Source organism: Atractosteus spatula, chromosome 9 (genome assembly GCF_055471065.1).
Source record: "Atractosteus spatula isolate fAtrSpa1 chromosome 9, fAtrSpa1.hap1, whole genome shotgun sequence".
Taxonomy (NCBI): Eukaryota; Metazoa; Chordata; class Actinopteri; order Semionotiformes; family Lepisosteidae; genus Atractosteus; species Atractosteus spatula.
Window position 1 is genome coordinate 52,380,563 of NC_142714.1, and position 27,663 is coordinate 52,408,225.

Consider the following 27,663-nt stretch of genomic DNA (forward strand, 5'->3'; position numbering starts at 1 on the left):
AGAAACTAATATAATTAATATACTAATATATTTTATTTATTACACTTAATAATATCATTATAATATATTATTATAATATAGGTTAATAAACACACCCGAAGAAGGCTCCACGGCTGAAATGTTGTGTTTTCTTACTTCCCTTTTCAGCATGGAATGAACCTATTACTTGTTCCTTTGCAGCCTGAGCATGCTGACGCAGCTCCCCACCTGAACTATATAGGCTAATACACATAATAGACTAATAGACTTAAAATTCATAGTAACTCATTGCAGTTATTAATGAAGCGCTTCGCTTAAAACATGGTTCTGTTTGCACAAGATATCTTAACTCAGAGCAATCAAGTAAACACTTGAAGGAAATAAAACCCCACACATAACTCAAATAATTTATTTATATAATAATTTTTAGAGCACATTTAACATCTAAAGCTGAATTCCATTGGATTTTAGAAGCTTTTCAGCCACTTCAAGAAAAGGGTCCGATTAAGACATCTAAGTGAAACCCAGCAGACACAGGAGTCCCTAGAGCTGAAACCCCTGATCCTGTCCTGAGGAAATTAGGAGCATGCTGTGTCCTTTTAAAGGTGACAGTGGGAGAAATAGGCATGCGTGGCATTTGAATCGAATTATTCAACAGCAACAACACAAGGCTTTGTGCTTTCACCCTGATCAATTAGCACTATCAACACTCTGTATCCTTTTCAATGTCACGACGTAAACTTGAAAAAGGAACTGTGTCTGAACAATTTTATAAGTGTTCTTACAACAAAAAGGTGCACATAATGTTGGTGGCTGCAAATTGTACAAATTAGCTTTCTCTCAGGATTCGGAGCAGAAGAAAACAGGTTCCCAAACAGGTTTGCCATACACTTGTTCGCCTGCAAACTTCCTAAAGGTGCCCGAATAACGTAATTCAAAGTTTTCTTCACATTGTTTGGGTTCTCTGACATTTCAGGACTTTTTGTTAATTATTAACATGACTGTAAATTAATTGTTCTTAGACACGTTTCTGTGGTCTGTTACTGGAACCAACTTTCAGAAATCTGTCTTCGCTCTGTTGAAGATCGTTTTATTGTATTTTAACAGCGCGCAGGATCTAAAAGGAAGTACTCCAGAAAAAAATAACATATTCAAAGCTCCTGAAGCTCATATAGAATTTCCTGAATATATAAAAGAAGTTCCTGAAATGATGGTCTCTCCTCTGGTTTCTAAAAAAAAAAATAACATAACAAAATTATTCATGTAAAAAGGAAAAAGGTAGGCACAATGAATCAATTTAGTTGGAGACGGTCACAAATAATTGGGTTTTGGTGTTAATTGCACGTGTGGCCACTAGATGGAGCGCCAGTGCAATGATAAAGACAACGGAGCAATTTAAAAACGCCCCAAGTTTTCTCAAGCTCTGATTGATTTCAGAAATCAATCCCTTACACAAGTTGTAAATTAAATGGATTACTTTTTGACACTAACTGTACACGACGCTGATCGTATGTACATTTATTAACCTCACCTCATGCCAGCAGCTAGACATGATGCTGTAAACCCTTTCATTGGCCAGCTGGGGGCGATAGAGCCGCACCCCCCCTGACACCTGTTCCACAATTTCTGTATTGTTGAGGCGTTCATAGGGCATCTTCCCTAGAGTATAGATCTCCCACATGAGGACCCCTGTTTAAGTACACAGAAAAAGGGCTTTGTGAATCAATAACAAAAGACAAACAATTACTAAAACAACAACATTCCAAATATTTTTGGACACTTTTTTGGACACTCAATCTGTATATACCTATGCACACTTTGCACATATTTTATTGTTTTAACAGTGACTATGTGCATATTTTGCACAAACCTATGTATTTATTTTATTTTATATTTATTTTGTATTGCTGTACGCATTGTAATTTTTAGTCTATTCTGATGTCTGTTTTTTTTTTGCTTGTCTTGGGCTGGACTGCTGTAACACATCAATTTCCCTTTGGGATCAATAAAGTCTTATCTATCTATCTAAAATCGAAACTGCAATGTGGAGAAATGTAGTATTTCCATCCTCCCTTTCCCCTAAATAAGAGAACTGAAAGTGTGTGCTGTGTCTGTTCGGTGAGGACTATGGTGGTCTTCAGACAGACGGAGATGAGAGCGCGGGGGGTGAAGACTGACCGAAGGCCCAGATGTCGGACTTGCTGCTGAACTTGCAGTACAGAAGGACCTCAGGGGGGCACCAGCGCACAGGGAACTTGCTGGAGGAGCTGGTGTACTCGTCGTCCAGGACGTACCTGGGAGAGGCGGGGACACAGTGGGAGCAACAGCAGCTTCAGACGGGCTTGGATTATCCCAGCATGAGAATCTTCAGGAGATGAGGCTTTTTACTTTTCATTCCGGAACGTGTTAATTAGACTCTGCAGTTCACTCAGTTATGCTTCCTTGCGTTCAATTAAGCTCAATAGGCAAAGCCCTCAGGCATCGAACTGCTCAAGGCTGTGAGAAGTGCTGTACTAGTGCAGCTCGGAAATCGGTATTGATTAGCGGTGTCAGATCTCCTTACCTTGACAGTCCAAAATCGGTGACCTTGACTGTCCCGTTACTATCCACCAGACAATTTCTGGCAGCCTGAGACAAACAAATGAAATGAAGATGTCAATAAAAGCCTCATCTTCGGAGCTTCCCCCATTTTTTCATCATTCCATTATTGGACAGCCAAATTACTCCTGTTCAGGGCATGACAGCCAGGAGCCCAGAGCACAAGAGCACAAGGCAAGACGAGACCCTGGAGGGTACTGTAGTCCATTGCAGGACACACTCAGAACACTCCAGCTCCAGCCAAACTGCACGTCTCTTGGAGGAAACCGAACACCCCAGTGAAACAAACACGAGCACAGTGAGAACATTTAAACCCACACAGGCTGGAACAAACTCAGGGTCAAAGAGCCATTATGTAGTTGTTATTATTATGAGCTATAATGCAGTGGAGAATTTCGACTGAAACGAAGCTAGATTTAGTAAAAATATGAAAGCTGTAAATTGTACATATGTTACCAGAAATACTGAGACACTGGGATAAAAATATGACACATTGTAGTTTACATTGACATAAAACTGTGTGCAAGAACTGTGTGAGGGAGTCTGCTATCAGAAAAGAGGACAGAGCCAGTCCTGACCAGGTCCCTGTGGATGAACTGCTGGGACTCCAGGTAGGCCATTCCTTCGGTGACGTCTTTGCACATCTCCATGAGCTGCACCTGGTTGGGCAACTTGAGGGTCTCGCGGAGGTAGCTGAGCAGGCAGCCATTGGCGAGGAACTCCGTCACAATGTAGATGGGTCTCTGCTTGGTGCAGACGCCATACAGCTGCACCAGATTTTGGTGTCGAAGCTTCCTAGGTCAGCACAGAAGAGGCAAGTCTAAAACCCATTAAATTTTTCAAGAGCTGTCAGAGCTGAACACATGATCTTTTTCTTATCAGGCCTTCACAACAACAGCATGTGTTGGTAACATAACATGCAAAATGCAAAGCATTGCCTTGGTGACATATTTACATAATCGAGAATAGGACGCAGGAGATACTAGCAGACTTGCACCAGGATGTGCAAAATGTTGGAGTTTTATTGCTTGTGTTATGTACTTTATATTGCAGCACTAACACAGTGGTGCTCTCACAATGGAGCCCCTTCGGAGAGGAACAGTGCACCTTTTCTGTACAGGGAGAATTTCTGTACAGTAGAGTTGCAGAAGGAACTCTACTCTCCTACATGTCCAGCAGAGTCCTCTTCCGGCAGGTGCTCATGAACAGGAAATTCTCTCAGTATTGTTTTACTGTGTGAGAAACAATGAAGCCGAGAACAGGACCTGCATGCTTGTTAAAGACATAGAGGAAAAACACAGTAATGGCACTAAACTCCATTGTGATCGTATCTTCATTTGTGCCATTACAAAGAACATGAACACACAGTAACTTCCCCAAAAGTGAGCTTTTGAAATCCCCTGTGCTTTTTGATAATAACCTCTAGTATTTTAATGCTTTGTATTTCCAACTGTAGTTAATGTAGAAATAATTAGTTCTCTGTCTTTTTACTGTTAAACTATTAAAAACTGTCTTTTTAACAAAAACAGTGGCTTTATCTATTTGTTATTGCTGGACAAAAGATAGCTTTGAGAATGCGTCTTTCCAGGATCAACAAGATAGGAGCCTCTAGTCTGTTGTAATCTCAGCGGAGGTGCACACTTACATCATGATTTTGGCTTCTTCGATGAAATCATCCTCAGACATGGAACCTTCCTTGATCATCTTAATGGCCACATCATGCTGGCCTTGCCATTTCCCGTACTTGACCACCCCGAACTGCCCATTGCCCAGCTCCTTGATGAAGGTCAGGTGACGAGGGTCAATCTCCCAGATCCCTGTAGCAAAGGCAAGGGCCACAGCTGTGGGGCTGGGAGTGTGACATCCTGGCCAACCAGCTGCCAGTGACAGTGCCACATGACTTTTTCACTGAGGCAGTCACAAAGTCCAGCATCTTTTCATTCTGCCACTTAAAAATATTTCCTAAAAGTACAATGTGTCTCCTTCTTTCTGTTGTTTTCTCACCAGAGAAAAATAAGTATGGTGGTATCTTAATGTCTTCATTTAAGTTAACGTTTTCAACTATATATATACTACAACACTCAGCAGTATCATGTTCTGTCTTCTTTTTTATTTCCTCTCCAAAGACTTTACAAAATGAAAATAATAGATTCTTATTACTTTTTTTCTTTGACTGTGTCTGTAGTGTTTGCTAATCCTCCTAATTTGGGATCATCTGCAGATTGAACTAGTTTACTAACTGTACCGGAATCTAGATCATTGATATCGATTTGGAAGAGCAGTGGTCCTAATACAGATCCCTGAGGTACTCCAGTGATTACATCAGCTCAGCTTGAGCATTCTTTACTCTCCGTGTCCTGTCTGAAGCAAGTCCATTTAGAGAATTAGTGAGGAACTATTGCAAGGAACCTCATCAACAGCCATCTGAAAATCATGTCCTGTCATGTCGTAGGGGTTTGCGGAGTGCGGAGATCATGCTCACCGTATCCCAGCCCCGCGGTGGAGGGAGCGCTGTGAGCTCGAGCAGAAACTACATGCTTCAGTCTGCTCACCATGCCTGGGGAAACCGCACACAAGACAGAAAAACGACATCAGCTGTGATTCTCAACTGGGCTCATTTTCAGTAGTTTTTTCAATTTTGATTGCCCTTGTTGATGGGGAAATGTAATGGCCAGAGAATCACAGAATAAGAGGAGTCCTATAGAAGTTTTATAATAACGGGTTGTTGTTATGACAAATAGTCCCTGTTGTCCTACCCCTTCAGACAGGCCCAAATAAGTCTCTTATTGTGAAACATGGGATCATTATGTGTCATTATGTCATTATGTGAATACTGAGTGCACCCGTGCCAAAGCCGTCAGCTTCCTCTCTTTGTAAATACAAAACTGGCCCCTTCTGTGAGGTTTCAGGTAACGTCACCATGTGCTTGACAAAGGGGCGATGAGCTATCTTTCATCAAAAACGCTACTTCCTGGTGAGCTGAGGACCCCCAGTTCTAAAGGGAAGGACCCCAGGCGCCCCCAGTGGTGCACCTGCAGCGTTGTGCTGGTGGTAGTTGATGAGCTCTGGGATGGTGTTGAAGTTGTGTTTTTCTGCCAGGTAAAACTGGCCTGACGCTGTTGTGCAGATGTTGTAGTGCCTGCAGCTTCCGGAGGCATCCCTTGGGAAACAAAAGTCCATATTTCAGCAGGTACCGGTGGACTGGGAGCTGACAGCAGTGTGGAAGGGAGCAGATTAAGGCTTAAAGCAGTTAGTTTCCGACTACTTCTAATATGTGCTCTGGTTAAAGACCAGTAAACAAGTCATGGGTTTGGCATGTAATATATTTCCATTTCTTTTCCTTAGATGAATCATGTTTCTGCTCTTGCTTCTGAACTCTGTCCTGGGTCCAGTGAAAAGGCATTTTATCCTGTGTATCTGTGTGCTTACATCTGTCTGACTTAAGCTACTTCTGCCTTGGTTAGGTTTTAGTGATGGAAAATGTGCTAACTAAGCATTGTGTATTCCTCTTGTTACATCCCCTCTATTTATGGTTTTATACAGAGATATAAATGACACCTATTATATATACTGTATACACTCTATATACTGAACTGCACAGCCCTACTGCAAGCTAAAACCTTGAATGCCCAAAAACTTGTCTCCTAATACAGCTAATTAATTAATGTGCTTAATAAAAGAGTAACCTTCCTTAACTTACCCTGCACATTTTGTGAACACAGAGACAGTGTACTTTCCAGCTTTACTAGAGTCTCGCACCATAAAGCCTCCGTCCTTATTCTATGAAAAGACAAGGCAAAACAGACAGATGTTTGCTTTCACTTTTGTTGCTCTTTTTGTCTTAAATCTGAGCTGTTCTTACAAACATTGAACTGTGTGGTGACCAGCAGTTGCATGATTTTCTGATTCAATCACATATTGAATTAATAGTCTTATTCCAGCACCTATGGTCCGAGTGTTTGACTCTTAGCATATTGCTTAGGGATCTGGAGCTCTTGGCTTCTTGCTGCCTTCTGGAAATTATGCAGGAGAAGACCACATATTCCTATTGAATGCACTCGTATAAATCGAGTATTTTTAACATCTGTTGTAAAATGATAATCAACCTTATTAAAAGACCTTCTTAAAATCAATTTTACACTTTTAATAGTATTTTATTTTGTGCAAAAATCATATATTTGAACACAAAATTACAAAATTAAAATTAGGTACCTGTATATGAACTTTGGTAAGATGTCATATATCACTATAATTTTCCATTTTAATTTAATTTGTATAATTTAAAATATATCACTATAATTTATAAGTTGTTGACTTTCATGGATCCTTCTACAACTGGTGCAGTGTGGTAACAGAAGGCTCTGAATGCTTATATTGCATGGCTTTGAATGCAGAAGGAGACAAGTCTCCACCTGTGTCAGCACTAACCTCTGCCTTCAGAAGGTTCTCTGCCTGGCTGCGGTTCGTGTTCTTGCAGTACCAGCTGGAAATCAGGCAGATGAAAACACATGAGCCCCTCGCTGTTGCCCACACTGTGGTTCCTCTGAGCCAGAGGGAATACCCTTCCACCAGCCCATCGAGCAGTTAACCACCGTGTCAGGAAACCCCATGTGTGAGGATTTAACATTGTCTTCCTTTTGTTTTTTTAACTTTAGGTTTGAATAATAATCAGAATGTCTACCAATAGGGTGGCATGGTGGCGCAGTGGTTAACATTGCTGCCTTGCAGGGCTGGAGTGCTGTCTGTGTGGAGTTTGCATGTTCTCCCCATGTTCACATGGGTTTCCTCCAGGTGCTCAGGTTTCCTTGGCCCTGGTGGGAGCATGTGCGTGTCTGTGTCAGAGACGTCTTACTTACTCAAACCTTTCAAGCTCATTCCCAGCCTCAATCACATAGTTGCTGGGTAGGTAGCCTTCTTTTCTGTTGAGAAAACAGAAGGAAAAAAATGAAAACTTTTGTCATTACATCACTATACCTCTCCTGTTATGCAGATAAGGGATGTCTCTTTTTAAGTGACTGTGTCCTCAAGCAAATGATGTCCTTATTGATATGTTACAGTTGAAAAATGAAGACATTAAATATTTTTAAAACTATAAATATTTTCATCTTTGCAAAAAAGAAGCCTAGAAATTGCAGCAGTGTTCTTCCATGTTTAGACGAACAATGTACTGTAGCTCCACCTTTAGAGTCTGGCCAGTCTGACATTTGAAAGCCTTATAAGTGGAGTTGGTACTATACAGTGAGTTAATATCAATATCAAGTTTGAAATTGTTCTGTCCCTGATTCAATTTTTTCTATGTTCTTTTTAAGAGGAGAACAACTGCTACAACCATAATTTCATGATGCTCCTTTAGGGCTTCCCTATCTTCATGTTAATAGACTGTGAAGACCAGTTCATTCTTGCATTGAGAAAGCAGTGTAAGTGTCCTCTGGTGATTGAGGGGATTCGACATTATCTCTGCAAGAGCGAAGCCCAGTACCATGTCCTAATTACTCTTCCTCCAGCTGCCACCACTACTGTATTTGCTAATTGAGTTTTTTCCCCTTGGCCACATTACTAAAAGCTTGATTCATAAACTGCTTTTAAACAGCGTTTAATTCAAACCTGTCTCCTTTATTAGGATTCAAACAACGGTTCATTCCAAAATGGTTTTTTTTTCCAAGGCAGCATGTGGTTTTACAAGTCACTGGCTGGAAATTCAACACTAATATGAAACGGGTGCATATTAAACAGAGACCAATTGTCTTTAAAGTTTAAAACAGTGAAACATTTTAGCTGAACACAAGATTTTCTAACTCCCAGGTGGGAGCTTCTAATTACTCAGTTTTAATCTTAGTTTGTTGGCGTCTTTTCGCAACTTTTCACCCTCCTGAAAGCACCCTGTCATCGCTCTGCCTGTTCCTGCGCCTCCCCCCAACCATAACTGCTCCCTCTGCCTGTGGTTTATTATCTCTTCTGTCATCTGTGTCTTCCTGCAGGTCAAAGGGCATGTCATGGCTGATTAAAAAAAATCCAAAAGCTGAGAATAAATTCTGTTCTTCCATCTCTTATTAGCGTCAGATGAATGGTTTTGGTGGCATCGCATATCTGCAGATGAAACTCATGCCTTCCCAGCAGCCCTGTCCCCCCCCTGCCCAGCTTGCCCTTCCTGTGGTCAGGGCACATGTGCCGCCTGCCCACAGTGCAACCGTCCTGCCCTTCCTCCTACCCGTATTTGTCCCTCGCTCTCCACCAGTGTGTGTCGCTCCTGTCCAGAATGGTGTACTCCTCATTCTTCCGCAGCTGCAGGTCCTGCTCGGTCATGGGCGTGTAATCGTACTCCGCCACCACCGTCAGGCAGGTCGGCTCAGGGGGCGGGGGCTGGGGCTGGGGGGGCGGCTGTGGGGGGAGAGGCCTGGAGACCTTTCCCCGGGGAGGAAGGGAGAGAACATAGCAGGCATTGAGGTCTTGAAGGCCCTAGACCGCTTCTCAGTTTGGGCTGTGTCCTCACGCGGCATCCACACCTCACTGAAAGCTAAACCTACTGTGTTGTCAAGAGCGCAGAGAGAGTGAGTTTTACCCAGTCAGTGTGAAGAAATCTCCCTCTGCAGAAGAAACAGGGCTCAGTGATGCCTAACTGTGCCTGTTGCACAAGCGAGGGTTCCTAGTTAGTTTCCACTTTGCTTTGTCCTAGTGTTTCACTCACTCATGTTTTATTCAGTAAAACCTTGAATGCACATTTTGGTTCAAGTACTTGAATTCTCTGGCAGAAGAAACAGTGGAATTAAATAAATAATGATATTATGTCAGGTCTGGTGGATGCACTTACTCTTTAACCAATGCATTTTTCTTTCCTTGCTCATTTTAGAAACACATTGAAATGGACATGCATGCCAAGTGAGGTCAAAATGGGTGCCTCATCCTTAGAATCAGCTACCGCACTTGTGGTTTTGGAAATAAAACAACACTGAGGACATTACCTCCCTTTCCACAGGTGTAGGAGGCAGTGGCTTCCGGGATTTCCGTCGAGATCCTTTGAATCCTGGAAGGAATGACATGGAGAAATGTGATAGTTTTCAGCTCACACAGCAATTCCAGAAACGGAAATGGAGGTGCTTCCCTAACGTTTGTTCAATTGCAGATATACCCATTGACCACATCATTCAATACATTTTAAGCTGTAATATTAATAATAAAGCATTTGTTACACTACACTTATTTGTCTGGAATCTCCTGTCATCCATCTCACTTAAATGTAGTTCAGTGTGGCAGTACAGATGGCCAGAGCTGTATTCAGCAGCCTGTAAGGCATATACCAGTGTTTTTCCTTTTATATTACACACACCACTTCTTTGGTCTTCTGCTTTTCTTAGCACTTGGGACAGCTGTAAGGTCCAAACTGTGAATCTATTTAGATGGATTTATTATTGTTGTTTCAAGCTGGGTAAGTGGTACCCAAGAGATACATTGGTTTCTCAACAAGACAGCACACAACCACTCTCCACTTTCTGTGCTTTACTGAAGGTTAAGGCTGTTTAGCTGTATTGTAATGTAAGTAACCAGTGGTTTACTAAATGATGACCTGCGGTCATCAGATTGGGTAACCCTGGGTTGTTTCCTGTGTAGTCGGGTTGTACTGACCTCCATTCTTAGTGGTCTCTATAACGCGGCACCCCATCGCCTGCTTGACCTCTTGCTGACAGCACAGCCAGATGCCGTCCACCCAGAAGCAGGGGTGGTACTTCTGTGCAAGGTCTTTGTTGAACCTGACCACTGTGAAAACACAAAATGGAAGAAGTGCCTCTTGAATCAGTGGATCAATGTGCTCTTGTTTTATGACGCCTGGGGGAGGACCACGTTCATAAATGAGCTGTGGCTGTTTTCAGTTTTCAGTTTCAGGGTTTTTGCAATTACTGTTGCTGTCTTTTACCAGCACAGGTCAATGATATGTCTTTACATGAAGGGGTGTTTACTGCATACTATTTTCTAATGCGTAGACTTGAAGCTGTCCGATGTGGAACATTAATAGAAATCTGAGGATGCTGGAGGGGGTGTTGGGTGATGAGTACTGGGAAATAGTGGTCTAGACTGGCCCTAGGGCCATTGATCTAATGGTCTGTAAACTCGCATTTACCATGCTTCAGCTTGTGGATCCACTGTCTTCGAATGTCTTCGTTTTTTGCAAAAATGTACAGAGGCCCTTCGTCATAGATGATCTGCAAAGAAGAAGCAACAGACTTGCTGGTTACAGAGTGGACTCCTGTTCATGCCACTGAATGAACTGGTGTTAATCTCCTCATTGCTTTGTAACTTCTCAAAAACTACAAAACTTTCCCAAGTTCAGCATAAAAAAGGAAGCAATGAACAGCCAGGAAGGAAACAGTATATTTGAATGTTAATATAGTAATCGGTGAGACTGGCTGCTCTACTGCTGCGAGTTTCTGAAATTAAAGGAAATGTGAAGAGGTCGTGCATGATATAATATGTTAGAATTGTACAACACACTAATAAAGCCTCATTTAGAATGTTGACTGCAATTTTGGTCATCATGTTATAGAGGAGATATTGCTGTTCTGGAATCAGTCCAGAGAAGAGCAACCAGACACATTCGTGGGCTTAAGGGAATGAGCTACACCGACAGGCTGAAGGAACTGAACCTTTTTACTTTTGATCAGAAAAGTCTACGGGGGAACCTGATACTGGTATACAAAATGCTCGAAGGCAAAATCATCTCACTCTACTTCTCCAGAATGAGCAGTGAAACACAAATCTGAGGACACAAGTGGAAGTGTACTCTGGAACAAGTAACCCAGCCATGTTGTTGAAGCTGATGCCCTGGCCAAATGGTTGTTCGAGTTCCAGAGACAGAACCTGTCAGTGTGCAGACCACAGTGATGTTAATATTGCTAGGAAAGCTGAGGAAAACACAGCCCCCTTTGCCCTCTGTCCTTTGCCCTAGGCTACTCAGAGCCAGCATGGGTCAGTGTGTCTGTCTGCTAGTAGGAGGAAGGTGGATATAAAAGAAAAGGTGACACTCATGTATCTGCTGTCACACGTCAACAAGCCAGCCCCTGGGTGACACAGCATAAACATCATGTTTTTTTATTTTCACTCTGCACAGTCAGATGCCTATAAACCATCACTCAAAGTCAAACCAATGTAAGTACCCATGTTTGAGAAAATGATGGTGAAATTTGTATCTTTGTGTTTATTTTTTGGTATCTGTTGGGTGATAGTACATGTCTGTTAATGTTGCCCTAACAAAGTGTTAAACTCAAATACCTCTAGGGCATTGATATCAAAGTTGAGGGTTGCTGCTATGTATTTTATATTAACTGTGTTTCACTTCCCCTGCACTGTAAATAGAGCTTCTGTTTCAGAGCCCTTGGCAAAATCCGTCGGAAATTATTTTTTTGTTGTCTTTATCGAAGGTGGTTTGCTGTGAGACCGCCTGTTATCGCAAGCAAATAGTCAAGATAAGGATGTTCTACAAGAGCAGCTTGGTTGCTGATTAACATTCTGCCAGCTTCATACTGTCGGAGGAGCGAGATCCTAACCATCCCAGGCAGGCTTCTGAAGCTGATGCCCTGACGTCTTTCAGGAAATGGCTGGATGAGATCCTGAATCATTCATCTGCTAACGAGCACATGCCCTGGGTGGGCAGAGTGGCCTCCTCTTGTTCCAAACTCTTCTTGTGTTCTTTTGTAACAGCCAGCGCTGTTCCTTATGTGGTGAGTGACCGTGCTGTAGGAAGTGGAAGTCTCCCCCCTGTGTGGCCTGGGGTTTCAAAACCGCGCCAGAAAACTGCTGAATGTTACTGCTGTCCAAAAACATCAAAACGAGGCACTGAAACTGCCCTTCAGAAAAACGCAGCCATGTCTGAGTTTGACAGGTCTCATTTTAAAATTTCATTGCAGATGAGACTGTCATATAATCTAGCTGCGATAATTAGCAATGCTTAGTCCTAAAACTGAAAGCTAATTTACAGGCTCCAGCCAGGCGGCATGACAGATAGTTCTGTTTCGGTTTTTGACACCTGCTGAACTCTTGTAGCATGAAGCCCAGCCAAGTCTAAAATAAAAAGGGAGCCAGTCTCACTTCTCCTATTTTCTTTCTCAGTCTGTACATGTTGAGCGACTAATTAGCAAGCTGGAGGGCTTAATTAGTTTGCAGCCTTCACATCGGCTGTTTTTAATGTTGGATCACAAAGTGGGCCCCATATCTACCACTGGCCTTTCTGTAAAAATAGGAAAGAGTACTCAAAGTGAAACCATGAGCAATGCTTAGCTCACGATAAAGAAGATGCCAGTAATGTAAAGCAGGGATTATGCATATTGTGGCCTACTTGTGGTAAGAAGGATGTGGGTGAAACATGTTGCTACAATACATGCTAAATATTGTAGCAGAAACACATAGATTTTGACGTTCTAAAGAAAAAGACACTATGTTTAATTTCATACAGTGTAATGTGCAGATTTCATATGTGCTGTGCTGAGGTGAATGCATGGGTTTTTAGCACAACAAAATCACTTGGGCTTTTTACTTTCATTATATGGTGCAAATATATATACATACACGGAAAAAAAACTCAATAAATTTAATGAAATGACTCAATGAAAAAACTTTAACCCTTGGAGAAGGCAGAACTTGAAACATTTGTTGTGGAAATTTTCCATTTTTTGCATACTGGTAGCTTCAGGTGGCGCAGTGTTTAGCATTGCAGCCTCGTGGCACTGGGGCCCTGAGCTCAATTCCTGGGGTGCTGCCTGCATGGAGTTTGTATGTTCTCCCTGTGTTTCCTCTAGACACTTTGTTTTTCTCCCAGATTTTCGCCTGCTGATACTATAGATTAATTGGCTTCTGTAAAAAACTGTACTTGTTCTGAGTGTGTGCCTGCATGTGTAGGTGTGTGCCCTGCAACTGACTGGCTTCCCGTCCATGGTGTACCCTGCTTTGGACCTGTTGCTTGACAAGACCGCCTCCAGTGTCCCCCGCGACTGTCCTGGATACAGCGGCGAATGAAAATGGATGGATGGCAGTTTTTTTACAGTAAAACAATAATTTAAGGAAACATTTACTATAATAACACTGCATCACAGTGTGCACAAATACTCTATAAGTAGTATTTACAAAAAGGTTACTGAATCTGATACAACCGACCAAATCAAATCTTGCAGACGAAAGGCTGAGCACAAGCACAAACAGGAAGGGTTTGCAGAGTCAGGAGGAAGATGACTCGCTTTGTTTTAGTGTTTCCTCATTCTCCTCCTGGTGTCACTGCACAAAACCCATTCCCCAGATGGGCAGCTTTCCGCAGAATGGCACTGATATCAGCTCATTCTGCAAGAAGTGCACATGTGCATTGCATGTGTTTTTTTTATAAAAGGTAATTAAGAAACCTAGATTAGATAGTAGTAGATTAAAAAAAATCAAATCTACAAAACAACAACAGGCTTATTGTTATGTTGTTGTGTGCAGGCAGAGTGGGAGATGTGGGTCTGGGCTTAAGGTCATGAGCTGCTTCATCACTGTTGCCTTCTGAACATGCCATGAGTCTCCGAAGGGGCCAGAGGTGGAGGAGTTTAACTAAATGAGGAAGAGAAACTGACTCAACAGCCTCCAAATCGAGGGACTGACACATGGAGGGAGAGGGGAGGAGCACAGCTCATAACATGACACAGAGGAGCGCGTCCTTTTTTTACTGCATAATAAAAAACACGTACGTTTCCAAGAGAAACCACTGAATTGAAAAGAACTAAAAGACTGAAGTGACGCTTCTTTGCTTTGTTGTGCTGCTTCCCTATTAGGGACGAGCTGTGGAACAGTGTGGCTGTAATGTGGAGGTGTCTGTGGAGCAGGGGCAGGTGTGGCGTGGGTGTGGGGGTAGCTGTGGAGCAGGGGGAGCTGTCCTGTGGGGGTAGCATGTTTGGGAAAATGGCTGCAGGGGCTGATGGGAGCTAGGCTGCTATTCCTGCTGTATACCTGGAATGGGAAGAGCCGGTCTGCAGGAGCGTTTTCCTCTGGAAGCACCGTCTCTACACATTTGATCTTCTCAACCTCCACGCAGCCTTTCAAACTCTTCCTTTTCTGAATGGAAAACACACCATCAGATTACGGCAACAGGTGAACTGCAGCAGCACTGCCTTACTGTGATCAGGCATCATGTTCTCTGGACGGTTCATTCATCCTGTCAGCACACTATGAAGGAGCCTGACTCAAGTGGTCAAAATTGTCAGACACACTGAGAAAGCCCTTCAGAATCAACAGTGAAACACGAACCAGAGGACACAGCTAGCAAGCTTATACAGTAAGTAAACATCAAGCATCGAGAAAGCCAAGACATTCATCCCGATGATGGATCCCCCTGCCTCCTCTGGGTCTATACAATCTACTGTGGTGAGCGCTTTACATACCCCTTTATCAAAATCATAGTCATAGTAGCTTATCTTGTCATTCGTCAGAATAAAGAGCCTTTCCTTGTAGTTCAGCGGTGAGGTTTTCTTCTTCTGCTGGGAGCGTTTTACAAAAATCTCTTCCAGGATGTTTTCTGACATGGTCTAATCCTACAGCTGAGGGTCTACCTGAAACAATAGAACAGCAGTCCTTCGCTTTGCAAGACAAAGAATCAGTTTCTCCGCAGAGGACCGAGCCTATATGCTGGATATGCAACAGGGAATGAACTTTTCAAACAGGGTCTGGACCATCTCAAACAGGACCATTTCACTGTGATTCCTGCACAAGAGTCCTGCACTTGTTGTTTTAAATTGATAGCATGCCAGCTGCAGTGACTCTCTTCACGTAATTCTACATACACGATGCTGACAGAGATGACTCTAAGCAATGGCTGTAAAACTTGTTTGACAGTGACCATTGGAAATGCAAAATGAAACCATTGAGCATTAAGGTATTTTGCACATCACCCTCTATGTGCATGACCAAGCAGTGCAGCAGGACCTTCTAAGAGCAAACCAGGGAGGCAAGAGCCATCCACTTAAGATAAACATCCAGAAAGTACAGCTGCATTCTCTACAGTGTCATAAAATAACCATGGCTCAGCATGGGTGTATAAGTACATTTTTCCTATCAGACATTTTTTTCCAAATGTCAAGGCCGATATTGCCCCTAAGTTCATACAATGTGTATTAATTAATATTATTATTTGCACCTTCACACATATTAGATGATTCAGAAAGGACGTGCAGTACTTCAAGTCTAGTCATTAATAGCACAGGTCTCCTGCAATTGTTGGTGTGCAAAATTAGCTTCCTGGCTTGAGCAGACTTTCAGTGTCTGAGAGACTTACTGTATACTGCACGTCAGTGTAGCACAAACATAGTATCTCAGCCTTCCCTTATGTGACCATTGTGAAGAGAGAAGGCCCTTTCAGCATGGAACTTTAATTATTATACATTTCATTATACCGTCTTCTTCTATCATTTAGTAAAAAGGAAATATGTCTTGCAGATTTTACAATGCTAGCCAATACATCACTACATTTGTAGTACTCTCTGTGTTGTGCTATTGTGTTGAGCACCTTATTGCATATTTTATTTTATTAAAGATATGGTGACTTCCACCTACAGTAAACCTGCTAAAGGCCTTGGCATGTCTCCATGGGATCACACACAGTCTCTCATCATTCACACCCACCCAGCACAGTTGCAACTTTCACACTAGCATCTTAAAGCTGTTAGATCAGTTCAGAGATGCTGAAATGTGTTACAGTGTACCTCTAATATAGACCTTCTCTCATGTACAGTATGTTTTAACCCATTACATCCTATGGAGTAGTCATTCAACCTGTCAGCACATTATGAGGAGACCTGATTAAAGTATTCACAATTCTCAGACACTGATAAAGTCAAACCAATGGGTTTCTTTGGAATCAACAGTGAAGCCTGTTGAACCAGAAGACATCAGTAAAAGTGCATTTAAACCAACACACAAGGTTACAAGATTACAGACTCGTGGGAGTCTGGAAGAAGCTATCCAGCCATACTGTTGAAGTTCAAACCCTGGTTTTCTTCAAGAAACATTCTTATGTTGCTGTAACGTGACTTACCTGCTGGTGATGGGCTTTCAGGAAAGGCAATACATCTGGGAAATTCTCTGAATGAAACTGAAATTAAAGATATCTGTGTATAAATATAATAGAATTTGCATGTGCCTCTTATAATGCAAATAATGTCCTTTTTGAAAACATTTCCTCATAGAAGTTTCCCCTTAGATAAAGCTTCCTGGGCTTAACATGTGTTGTAAATACTGTAACTTAAACGTAACTAGTGAACAACATTCTAAATTTCAACATCTAAACTGCTCATGTGTATTGATAAATATTCCATGTGCCATCCTTATTATTTGAATATAAATGTGTTTTTTATCAGACATTTTTGCATATATTTTCCTGGCACACAGAAAGTTTAAATATTCTTTTTCACATTGCTTTGTAGAAAGTAACAGTTGGCTACTTCCCAACATTCATGAACAGCCTAATAATTACTTTGGGCACATAAATAAACCAAATTTCTAATAGAATTAATTTATTATTGATGAAAAGTCCAGCCAAAAACTGTTTAGTCAGAGACTCTTGTATAATACAACACATCCGCTATTTACAAGAACCATTTTCAAACCATTAAACAAAACAACCAAATAAACTTACCTTGAATGGTGAAATCATTTGCATTTGTAAAACACCTACAGTCTGACCATTTACAGTAAGCACCTTGTGCGTGGTGAAACTGTCAAAGCCATATGCAAACGTTTCTGAACAAAAGAGCCCAAAAAACAAAATAAGGTTTGCACTTATATTTCATGACAATGCAAGCTAGGTTAACCCCCACTCTTGCAGTTCTTTGTTACAAAAGACCACCTCGCACACATCTGTCGTACTAATAAAGTAATAAAGGAATATGTATCTGACTCTCCCATAGACTTTAAAAAGAGCTCTACTGGCTGTTGTTGCACGTATAAATGGTCTCGTATGAAATAAAAATAAAAGACACCAACAGTATTGGGGAAAAAGTCTGCAGTCTGTGCCTAGAATTAGAACGAGTGAGGTTTTGTTGCAGTGTAACACTTCTCAGTCTTCGCTGCATTATCGCTGTGAAGTCAAGTGATGCAAGACTGGTGCGCAGTGCATCTCCATCGACACCAATCACTCCCAGCCCTCACCCCTTCTCCTCGTCAGCATGGCAGTCTTGCTCCTCCAGCTGGAGCTGCTCGGGAAGCCCAGTGGAGCATCCTTACCTTTCCACACTACAGCTGCGAGAATGAAGATCTGCTCGTCTTTCTCTCTGAAGAGGCCATGGCTGTCAGGGCTGCTGAGACGCCTATTTTAAACCCCTCTAACCATTTCCTGCCTCTTCAGTTGCTGATTATCACCTGCTCTTCACACTAGTCACACACTAAACTGCTGATACAAAGTGTTTTGCGTTCCTAGCTTTTTTTTGTTGTTGTTTGTTGCTGTCCTGCTGCCCTGACGTGAACTATGCAGTATTTTCCCCCTCTGTCATTAAAGAAAAACACATGTACAGCTTGGGGACCATGCTGCCCTAATCCAGCAGCAATGTCAGCTTTTGTCTGGAACTAAGGTCCCAGCTCACAAACCACTGCTGAATTGTAGAACCAGTTTCTGCCATCCTTGATTTTAGACTTCCGTTCTGCAGTCTCTCATCCCGAGTTCTGGCATGTTATTTGACAGGTTACCGAACTTCACCTTTAGGAATCCCTTCTGAAAGGAAGTGTAGCAGCATTGTCAGCTAATAGAGCTGTTTCTAAGATCTTCTACCACCCTTCAAGCAGAGTAGCTCCACACCACGTTATTGGGTTTCCCACATCTTAGAGATAGACACAAGGGGGGCTTCTAGTACCCAGTATGAGCTCCAGAGCCGGCGTGGAAGCCATGTGCATCTTAGGTATATCGTAGGTACAGTATGTGCATTGACAGACATGTGGGCTTAGGCTATTCTCCATTCTTCTCTACACGAACTGGGAGATCGTTCTGACTGACACACTGTCCACTGTCCCGCTGGCCCTGCGGTAGTGAGCAGGGTCTTCTCCTGCCTGTAATCGGGCTTGTGGGGGTGTGATGAGGACCTGCTTCCCCCGCAGACTTCCTGGCAATAAGATTGCGGACGTTTTGTAGAAGCAAGAGTGCTTCTAGTCAATTAGCAATCATAACAACAGTGAGTAACGCAGGGCATGCTGCCCACCGGACGCACACTGTATAGTAACATTTGAGTCTAATTAATTTGTTTTTTAATTGCTGCATTTATGCCACTTTATACTTTGCAGCCTGGGCTTAATGGACTGCTTACATCAGTGGCTGGCCTATTTATTGTCTATTGATTTTACACCAGGCAGAAGATGTCCTCTGTGTGGTTAGTCCTCCACAAACATTGTCTCTTTACACGAGTGATGTTTCCAGGCTTTGGCCTCTCTCTGTGTAATACAGTTTGGACTATAGTGGTCTCACACTCAGTGGATTGATAGATTGTTTTAAGAAATGCATCAATAGCAGGCAAGAACCTACATCATTTAATTGGGATTACGTGAGAATTACAGAACTTTTCTCTTACTGGGGTTCTAGATTAAATCTATCCTGAAAATACTATTTATACAGAATACTGTGAAAGGACCTAGGAACCCTGAGATGTTAATATAAATATAAAAAAACTCAAATTTGAGATTAGAACCAGCAGTGTGGGGATCTTATCAGATAACAGAAATGTTTCAGATGTTGTAGTCATGTAGTCATGTAGCTGTGTGCAGCTCAGTGCGTGCAAAACATGCTGACACTCATCAGAGGTGGTCTCTTCCATTGAATTGATTTTGTACATATTCAGGGAAAAATTCCTACTCCACCGACTCTGCAGTAATATACTGTATAACGATCTTTTTTTATAAAAGAGGAAACAATATTTAAAAGAATCTGCCGCAAGGTTGTTTTCTTCTAGAGAGAACGTACTGAACCATTCTTATCCAGAAGTAAATGACTAGGATGTCCTGTCCTTGTCCAGTGTTTCATTTTCTAATTTGATCAGCACTGTTTGAACCCATGGTGAAGCCCTAAGTAATGATTTTGTGTTGTGTTTCTGTTGTCTTCCATAAGACAATTGACACGTAAAGACAGAACAGAGGTTACTATCTTGCCTGGGGATTTAGCCTTACAGAATGTGAGAAAGACACAATGGATATGTCTTTATTTCTGACACCAGTAAGGAGATGTGTTGAATCTCTTGGTTTATATGCAGAATGGTACAATGAAGGGATGACTCAACAGTGTTCAGTTCCTTCATGTTCCTTTTCTCTAAGAAAGTTCATTTGGAAAAAGTAACTAAAAGGAATTTCTAGCTTTTTGCGAGTTTCCTGATGCAGCGAAGATTAAAATAAGGAAAGAGTGTGTTTAAGGTGATAGCTGCTGTGTCTCATTAATAAAAACAAACATACTATGCAAAAACAAAAAGATATTGTTTCTGCTACCCATTAAGAAAATTGTTAATCTGTTAGGCTCCCATGTATCTGAAAATGCCAAATGTACATCCTGTATTGTTGATTTGAGGGAGTAATTTCCAGCTTGATACATGTGAAAGGCTCTATAAAGATGTATTTCAAGAGATATTACGAAGGGTAACTCCACAGATTACAAATGAATTTTGTCACTGTCGGGCTCTGCCTGCCTAATCGAAGCACGTGTGCATAAAAGTCACCAACACGTGGCCCAACGTTCACTATTCGGCAGTGTTATTCTTAAATCATTTTTTAAACTTGAGAGATTTCGGTACACAAAAATTTGGAAAAATGATGAAAGAAGTAAACAAATGTTAAGTACTACTCCTGTTATTTTTGTTTTGTTGTTTTGTAAAAAGAAGCAGTTCCTCATTTACACTGTCCTCTGCTGCTCATGGTACTTTATTTTCTTTATAAAGACAAATCGTGAGGAGGTTACTGTTGCTCTCTTTCACAAATAACGAAAGTATTTCAAAAGATGTTACTTCAAGACGTAGATTATAAGAACAGCAAATTATTCACAGAACAACATCTCATCTGCTTCCACAGCCTGCTAGCTTCTTCATATATGGGTATATGCGATCGCTTGCATATTTTAGATAAATAGTGCTCATAGTTTTAAATCACATTTTGTAGCTGGTAGAATAGGATGGACCAAGCAGAGAGATTAAAACCAACACAGACTGTAATGGCACCTTTTCTAAACTTTCTGGCATTATATGATTTGCAAAAGCATTTTAAATTAGCTGATTATTTTGTAGGGAACTGTCCTACTTAAAAAGCATCAGTGCAGATAACATTTGGAGCGTGTTTTGATATGAATGTACAGTAATAATCATGGTCAAATTGTTTGGTCAATGAGTGCAATTATATTTGCATCTTTAATGAAATTATTAGCTGCTTCAGTTATAATACTTTTACATTTTTTAGATGACCTAAGGTGATACTAAAGAAGATTATTTCTTTTATATCTTATTTACTAAGATAAATAAGGCAGATAAATAAAGAATAATAAAAGAATGTGGTTATTCCTACAGACCTGGAGCTACAGTACAGTATGTCATCCATTGAACACAACCCTGCTCAGGGCACCAGGACCCACAGGTTTCTGTGCTTGGCTAAGGAGCCAATAAAGTGAAGCTATTGTGTGGAATTATGACTGAACACTTCTAATTTAGAATTCCTCCTAAATGGGTTAATAAAAAAAAACATTATACTTATTATTAAAAATATTGTTATTAAAAACATGTTTGAAAAACTGTATGATTTGAATAAATGTACTGACTTTATTAAAACATTTAAAACGTAAATTCATAGTTAATTACTAAAATTCAACATAATATAATTATTTTATTATTTACACCGTGCTGTTTTAGGGAGGGTATGCACACACTGTACTTTTAAAAATTATTTTCTATATTAAAATGTTATTTTCTATGTGCAAAATATGAAAGATATTCTTCCTTAAAGGCCATCTCCAAATCTAACTTTTTCGAATATTTAAAAATAAAATCCGATAATTCTACCAGTAAAAACTTTTATTTTTCATATGAATGTTATGAACTGCTTTATAAATACAAAATAGCCAGCCTTTTCTAGCTGATGGTATGTGATACAGTAGATGTTGTGGTCTCTTTGCTGGTCAGGATACATCATACAGAAATTAGATAACAACACTAAAACTGCACATTGAACCAACCATTTTACTTTCTAAAATGGAATGTTGCAGTTTCTAAAATCACATATTCTGCTACAGAGTGGGGTTAAAGTGTGGGAAGAGAGCCTGTCAATTAAGGTACAGGTCTGAAAATGCAGGGAAACAGACAAGTTTCTGCAGCTCACAAGATAGGATAGGGGAGCTTTAGTCTGTGCTGCTTTCTGTGTTGATAGGCACAAACAAATGAGATAAAAAAATATATAGACAGAAGGCTAAAGTTACTTTTTACAGCAATTCTATAGTTTTGTAAGAGTTGTAATGGTGTCCTGTACTGTCTACATTAGCCAAGGACTAGAGTCATTTCCCTCTGTATCTCACAGCTGAGAAAAGATAAAGAGACAAGCCACGAGTACACTGGTAGTCAGGCGAGGAGCAGAATTTCCCGTTTAGAGTCTGGTTGCATAAATCAATTTCCTGGCATGTTCTAAGAAAACGAGCATGTCTGCTTTCCAAAAAACAAGTAAGAAACGTTCTGCATTTTGCATTGAAATGGCAATGCACCAGAAACTTGATCTTATTTGGTGTTTGCTTTATTAATGCCAAAATCTAACCATTTATCACACATTTCTAAAAGGAAACCCCAACCATGCTGCAGGCGTTAAATATATTCTCTAGAGTCGCTCTGAAGCCTCCCCACTTCTTTACCTCAAGCTCACAGCAGATGGATGAGCCCTGTTGAGCTGGTGGCGGCTCATGCAGCCTCTGTCATTTTCAGCTTGAACAATGACTATTGTTTGGATCAGGATGTCAGATCTTTTTATTTGGGGGGGGTGGAGTAGTGCCTACAGTTTTTCCTTCTGTTAATAAGACATTTGCATCGCAAAACCATTTTACTGTACCCTGCTTGAACAGTGTCTGCATACAATGTCCCCTTAATGCACAAGTACAGGATCCTGAACGTTAGGCCGACTGTCAGAGCACAAGAGTTACTCTTCTGAAGTCAGTTACTCAGCAGTCCGATGGCCCCTGATACGTCTGCAAAATCTGTTCAATTTCTGATTAGTAGTAATGCAAATTCCAAAACATAGGTTAAAATAGAAATGAAAATACATCACAGAGCAGCTGGCTTTCTCAGAGAGCATTATCCTGAGGCAAAGAATCAGGTCTAAGAGGACCAAGGAGGGCCAGGTATCCAAGCTGGCCCAAAAGAAAGATTAAGATACTCCAGCACAAGAGGCAAATAGCATCTCTAAAATATTAATATTAAGAACCCTTTAGTCTTAGAAGTTGAAGTTACTTTTTCAGAATAAAACAAAAAGAGACATCCATATTTTAAGAAAGCTAAGCCTTCGCTCCTTCAGACACCACAAGGACCTGTGAATGTGAAGCATCCTGTGACACACCCCTGCTGATGGAGGAGTGAAACTCTTTCCCTTCTCCAGAGCTGAAGCCCGTGGCCTCCAGCAATCCTCCCCTCCCCGCACAGAGACCCCTAGTGCTAACAGAGCAGATAACATCAGCACACAGCTCTTACCTTTGCACTTGTCGAGAGCTCTGCCAGGAGCTGGGCTGCCTGCTGCCCTCCGACAGATCACAGCAACACAGCTGTTCAGCACTAATTCCTCTTCAGGCTGTGACAGCAGACACCAAAGCCCCACCCTTGAAATAGGAACTAAGTCTGCCTAGTTCCCCTTTTGCTTCCTGCTTATTTTCATATTTGTTCACATTTTGTTGAGATATTCAGTAGTTGAGAGAGGACAGACTACATATTCAGTGATTTGTGCCATACCTTAACCTCTCTTTGCATCTTTGGCTTCTAATGTCCTTAAAAAACCCCTGAAGGCAGCAATATTGGTGAAATCTGAATGCTGACTTTTAGAGACTTTGCAACTTTTTAGTGATTTGAGAAAAGGAATAACTACTGCTGCTTCAGGTATTAGATCTGACACTGCATCGTCTGTTTGTCTGTCTGCAGATACATCACATCAAATCTTAATGAAGTCTTCAGGACTTATAAGGACAAGTCTTCAGTGAAGAGAATAAGTGAGAACAATATTTCTGGGGACCAGGGTCCTCACCAGACCTCAAACTCGGGACAGCCAATTCTAACCCTGACTGCACCCTCTTCACAAAAGTTCAAAATACTGAAAAACATTTCCTTGCTTCACTTAATATCTTTTTTTGGGATTGTCACCTGCCCCGGTTTCACCAGTCCAGAGAAACGTGTTTTAATACATATCGGTTTTTTTTAAAGTTCGTTGTTCTTAATGGCATAGAAAAGCGAGAGAGTAGCCAGGAGACGACTCACAAGGGAAGCCGGTACTTAATATTTAATGTCATACATGGAAACTCAATAATGTTTGTGATCTGAAAAAGTGCTGGGAGTTTCAAGATGATATACTGCACTTTTTGCATAGAACAAAGCCGAGAACAAAAACATCGCCATATGTCGTTATCTGCGCTGTGATATTTTAATGCTAATTTGATTAATGGTTTTTACTTCTCTTTGTGACACAGCCAGTAATCACAGACAAAATTATTTATAACATTTTCTCTGATATTTCACACTGATGAAAGTCAGAAGATGTAAGGAAACAGCTTTTCTTGAGCCGAGTAAAACTTAAATTTCTTTCCGCACTGGGAATTTAGTTGCGACACATGACAGAAGCAGTTTTTTTTGTCTTCTTACACCTCCTGGACACTAGGCGGCGCGTCTCCTGCAACCGCGCTATGAACACGAGTAGCGGCGCTCAAGGTTTCACCCGAATTTTCACATATGCATCTGCTTCCGGGGCAGCTCTTCCTCTTCGCTTCTGCAACGGGTTGGCAATCATGGTAAGCGAGACTCGGCTCTCGTTTCTTTTTTTAATCAATTGTAATCTTTCAACCTGAAGTTTCCCTGTAGCATCAAAACACAGTTATCGTGTTCACAAGTGTCTTGGCTACTTGTGGACCCCATTATGACTGGTGTTGGGTTTGCAAAACTAAAACATTACGAATAAGTGTTGTATGCGGTACCGAAAAGTGTAGGGTTAGAAAATGGCTGCCTTATTTTGTCGGAACGCTCTGCAGTACGTTACCAAGTTGTGTTTCCTTTGGGCTGTGTGTTTAAACGCACATGTTTAGTACGCATGCTGTCGTTTCTGTGTGCTTTGGGTGGCGGTTTTTGTATTTCCACGGAGTGGTGTTTGGGTGTTTGTGCTGTGTGGGTCCGCCGTGTGTCATTTTCACATTGCAAAGTTGTCTGAGCTTTCTCGTTAGAGCTGGTTTGATAAAAACCCACGGACAGTCTTTGATTTGAACAGTAACACGACTGGTCAGATCTTAGGGGGCAGTTGTAAGAAAGTGCTACTTTTCGACAGCCGCCAATACGGGTCGGGTAGTAAGCTTGCTCCGATGGCTGCAGTTGTTTTGTTGCCAAGTTTACCGAGCCGTTTTCATGAAGCGGAGTTGAGAGGTTACAGACGGACTCGGAAGGGACGTGTGAGACCCGGTCGCTGTGGCTGTAGTCCAGAGGCTGGGCAGGTCGAAGAGAGTGCCAGGCGGGGCTGAGAACACGATGCATCGCAGGGCCGGTTCAGATGCCGGTCCGACTCGGCCACGAGTCTTGGGGCTGCGGGAGGAAACTGGAGCGCGCAGAGCCGAGCAGCGTGCACTGAGAGAGCATGCAGACTTCACACAGGAGGACCTGCACTCCAGGCCGCGGAGCAGGCTGGGTAGCTTTAAGAAAGCTGCTGTTGGAATTAATTTAGGATCCTTCAGTTCCTGGACGGTCTTAATGCATTGTCAACTGATAGCCATATGGTCATTAAAAGTTAGGGACAATGTACAGAGACAGTTTCTACTCTCGTAATGCTTAAAACGACTTGGTGTTTTCCAGGTCCTGTCCCCTAGTATGCTAAGGTTGAATAGCTGCCCCCTTTCTGATGTTTTTTCCCCTCTCATTGTGATGTTTAGGTGAACGTGCCGAAAACCCGCAGGACCTACTGCAAAAAGTGCAAGAAGCACCAGCCCCACAAAGTGACCCAGTACAAGAAGGGCAAAGACTCCCTGTATGCCCAGGGTGAGTGTCTGCCCTCGCATGGGGCATCAGGGGCCACACTGTGGCAGGACGTCCTGGAGCAGAAGCAGGGTTCTTTATTTTCTACTCATTCAGTACTGTCCCTTTTGTACAAACGTTGGTTTAAAGTCTTTTAAAACATCTTGTGCTTTTTTTCATTCCAGGTAAGAGAAGATACGACAGAAAGCAGAGCGGTTATGGTGGTCAAACAAAGCCTATATTCCGTAAAAAGGTATAAATGCTAATTATCACAAACTAATGAATTATACATTTTCTATATTGCTTCACAGACATAACTTTGGTATACTATTTATCATCACTGTTTTATTTTTCTTTAAATGGATGGTTTTGTCTTTTGATTACTGAGTTGTGTGAAATTCTTGGGAACACAAGAGCTGTCTTTCATTTGTGTTGCGGTGTCAGAAATGAGTTTGGTTTCTGTAAAACGCTTAGCCGTTGTTGCCGCTCCAGCGTTTAGCCCTGTTCCTTCCTGTTGCAAATTGAGTGCCTAAAAATGGCCTTGTCTCTTCAAAACAGGCTAAGACCACCAAAAAGATTGTGCTGAGGCTGGAGTGTGTGGAGCCGAATTGCAGGTCCAAGAGAATGCTGGCCATCAAGAGGTGCAAGCACTTCGAGCTGGGAGGAGACAAGAAGAGAAAGGTAAGGAGCAAGCAGCCTCCCCCTCATTGGCCCAGGCCATTCTGAGCAGCACGGCTCACCTCAGCACCTGACATTTCACCCACACGTTCAGGACATCTGCTTGTCTCTCACCCCAGCTAGATGGGGCCGAGATCATTTTTCCAAATCGAAATGTTGTGTTCCTTTAGAACTGACTTGTATCTTGACGTTTGACCGCAAACGTCTTGGAAGTATTGAAGTTTGGAAGATATTTTTTAGTATTTAAAAAGATTGGTGCTCAATAGGCTGTCGCCATTACCATGGTTTGTTCTCAAATGCCGGAGATCTCTTGCATATTGAATGCAATTTAAATCGATTAATGTGACCACCACAGTAGAATGTTTGCCTGATGAAGCCAACTGTAGTATTTAATTTGGTGGTTCTTTCTAAATCTTCTGTAAGGTGTCCTGTCAAGATACAGTAGATAGATGCCCATATGTTGAATGAAACTGTTTTGTGCTGAACAAATGAGGATTTAAATTTAAACTGTGATGGTGTTTGTCAAGTAAGAATTAAGCTGTGGGTGTGATATTGCCCATTCAAATTAAGTTAAGTTCATTCTGCACATCCAGATGGTAGAAGTCCAGTGTTCATGTTGGACTGATAAAAGCCATGTCTATGCTCATGCACAGAGGGTGTTGAGCTTGGCTGGGTGGTCATTTTGTCTATATCAGATTCTCCGCAGCTACTTCTGACTGCAGCACTTAATGCTGAAGGCTGACGGAAGCCTTACGGATTTCTCCAGTGTTCATATGACACTGTACAAAAGTAGATGTGAAGGCATTCTCTTTATTGCTGCACACAGTCGGGCTCTCTTGTGTGTTCGGTGAGGAGAGCTGCTGTGCTGAGGAAGTATAAAGCTGTTTCATATAGCCCTTGGCCAAAGATGTACTTTAGCCAATGCAAAGAAGGGAGATGCCAGACTGCTTCATTCTTGGGGTTAGCTTGTTCAGTAAGCGTTTCACGAAGATTACAATGTGGTAAATATCATACTGCAGTGTGTCAAAAAGACATTCTGTGACCCTAACCTATTTGTTTTGATGCAGTTTTTATAATATGTGAACATTTAACAGCGATTTGACATTTCCCCCCCCATCTCTTTCAGGGCCAGGTCATCCAGTTCTGAGCTACACCTTTTTTTCTTGATTTTTGGATATTACAGCATATCAATAAAGAAATTGGTATGTACCATGAGCCAGTT

General features: G+C 41.7%; 2 protein-coding genes across 2 annotated transcripts; one reads left to right on the forward strand and one right to left on the reverse strand.

Annotated features, from left to right (window-relative positions):
• Positions 1–376: 376 nt before the first annotated feature.
• Positions 377–23,381, reverse strand: btk (Bruton tyrosine kinase). The gene is made up of 19 exons (XM_088925103.1): positions 23,259–23,381; positions 16,619–16,675; positions 14,970–15,137; positions 14,539–14,643; positions 10,691–10,772; positions 10,198–10,329; positions 9,537–9,598; positions 8,786–8,979; positions 7,434–7,496; positions 7,006–7,060; positions 6,278–6,357; positions 5,610–5,737; positions 5,060–5,134; positions 4,223–4,394; positions 3,156–3,372; positions 2,543–2,607; positions 2,158–2,273; positions 1,511–1,668; positions 377–1,208 (listed from the first exon to the last, which is right to left on the reverse strand). The coding sequence occupies exons 3-19, from the start codon at positions 15,108–15,110 to the stop codon at positions 1,131–1,133; spliced, it is 1,923 nt and encodes a 640-aa protein (XP_088781229.1). The 5' UTR covers positions 15,111–15,137; positions 16,619–16,675; positions 23,259–23,381; the 3' UTR covers positions 377–1,130.
• A 1,146-nt stretch (positions 23,382–24,527) lies between these two features.
• Positions 24,528–27,650, forward strand: rpl36a (ribosomal protein L36A). The gene is made up of 5 exons (XM_088925105.1): positions 24,528–24,559; positions 25,682–25,787; positions 25,949–26,016; positions 26,322–26,444; positions 27,568–27,650. The coding sequence occupies exons 1-5, from the start codon at positions 24,557–24,559 to the stop codon at positions 27,586–27,588; spliced, it is 321 nt and encodes a 106-aa protein (XP_088781231.1). The 5' UTR covers positions 24,528–24,556; the 3' UTR covers positions 27,589–27,650.
• The last annotated feature ends 13 nt before the right edge of the window (positions 27,651–27,663 follow it).

What these genes read in the sequence shown, in the direction of transcription:
- btk (XM_088925103.1), bottom strand. Translation starts at nt 15,110, where the DNA reads ATGTCAGAAAACATCCTGGAAGAGATTTTTGTAAAACGCTCCCAGCAG. An exon ending in CTACACCTGTGGAAAGGGAG is followed by an intron (nt 8,980 to 9,536) that starts GTAATGTCCTCA and finishes CCCCGGGGAAAG; the next exon opens with GTCTCCAGGCCTCTCCCCCC. An exon ending in GTCCGACATCTGGGCCTTCG is followed by an intron (nt 1,669 to 2,157) that starts GTCAGTCTTCAC and finishes GTACTTAAACAG; the next exon opens with GGGTCCTCATGTGGGAGATC.
- rpl36a (XM_088925105.1), top strand. An exon ending in AGACTCCCTGTATGCCCAGG is followed by an intron (nt 25,788 to 25,948) that starts GTGAGTGTCTGC and finishes TTTTCATTCCAG; the next exon opens with GTAAGAGAAGATACGACAGA. An exon ending in AGCCTATATTCCGTAAAAAG is followed by an intron (nt 26,017 to 26,321) that starts GTATAAATGCTA and finishes TCTTCAAAACAG; the next exon opens with GCTAAGACCACCAAAAAGAT.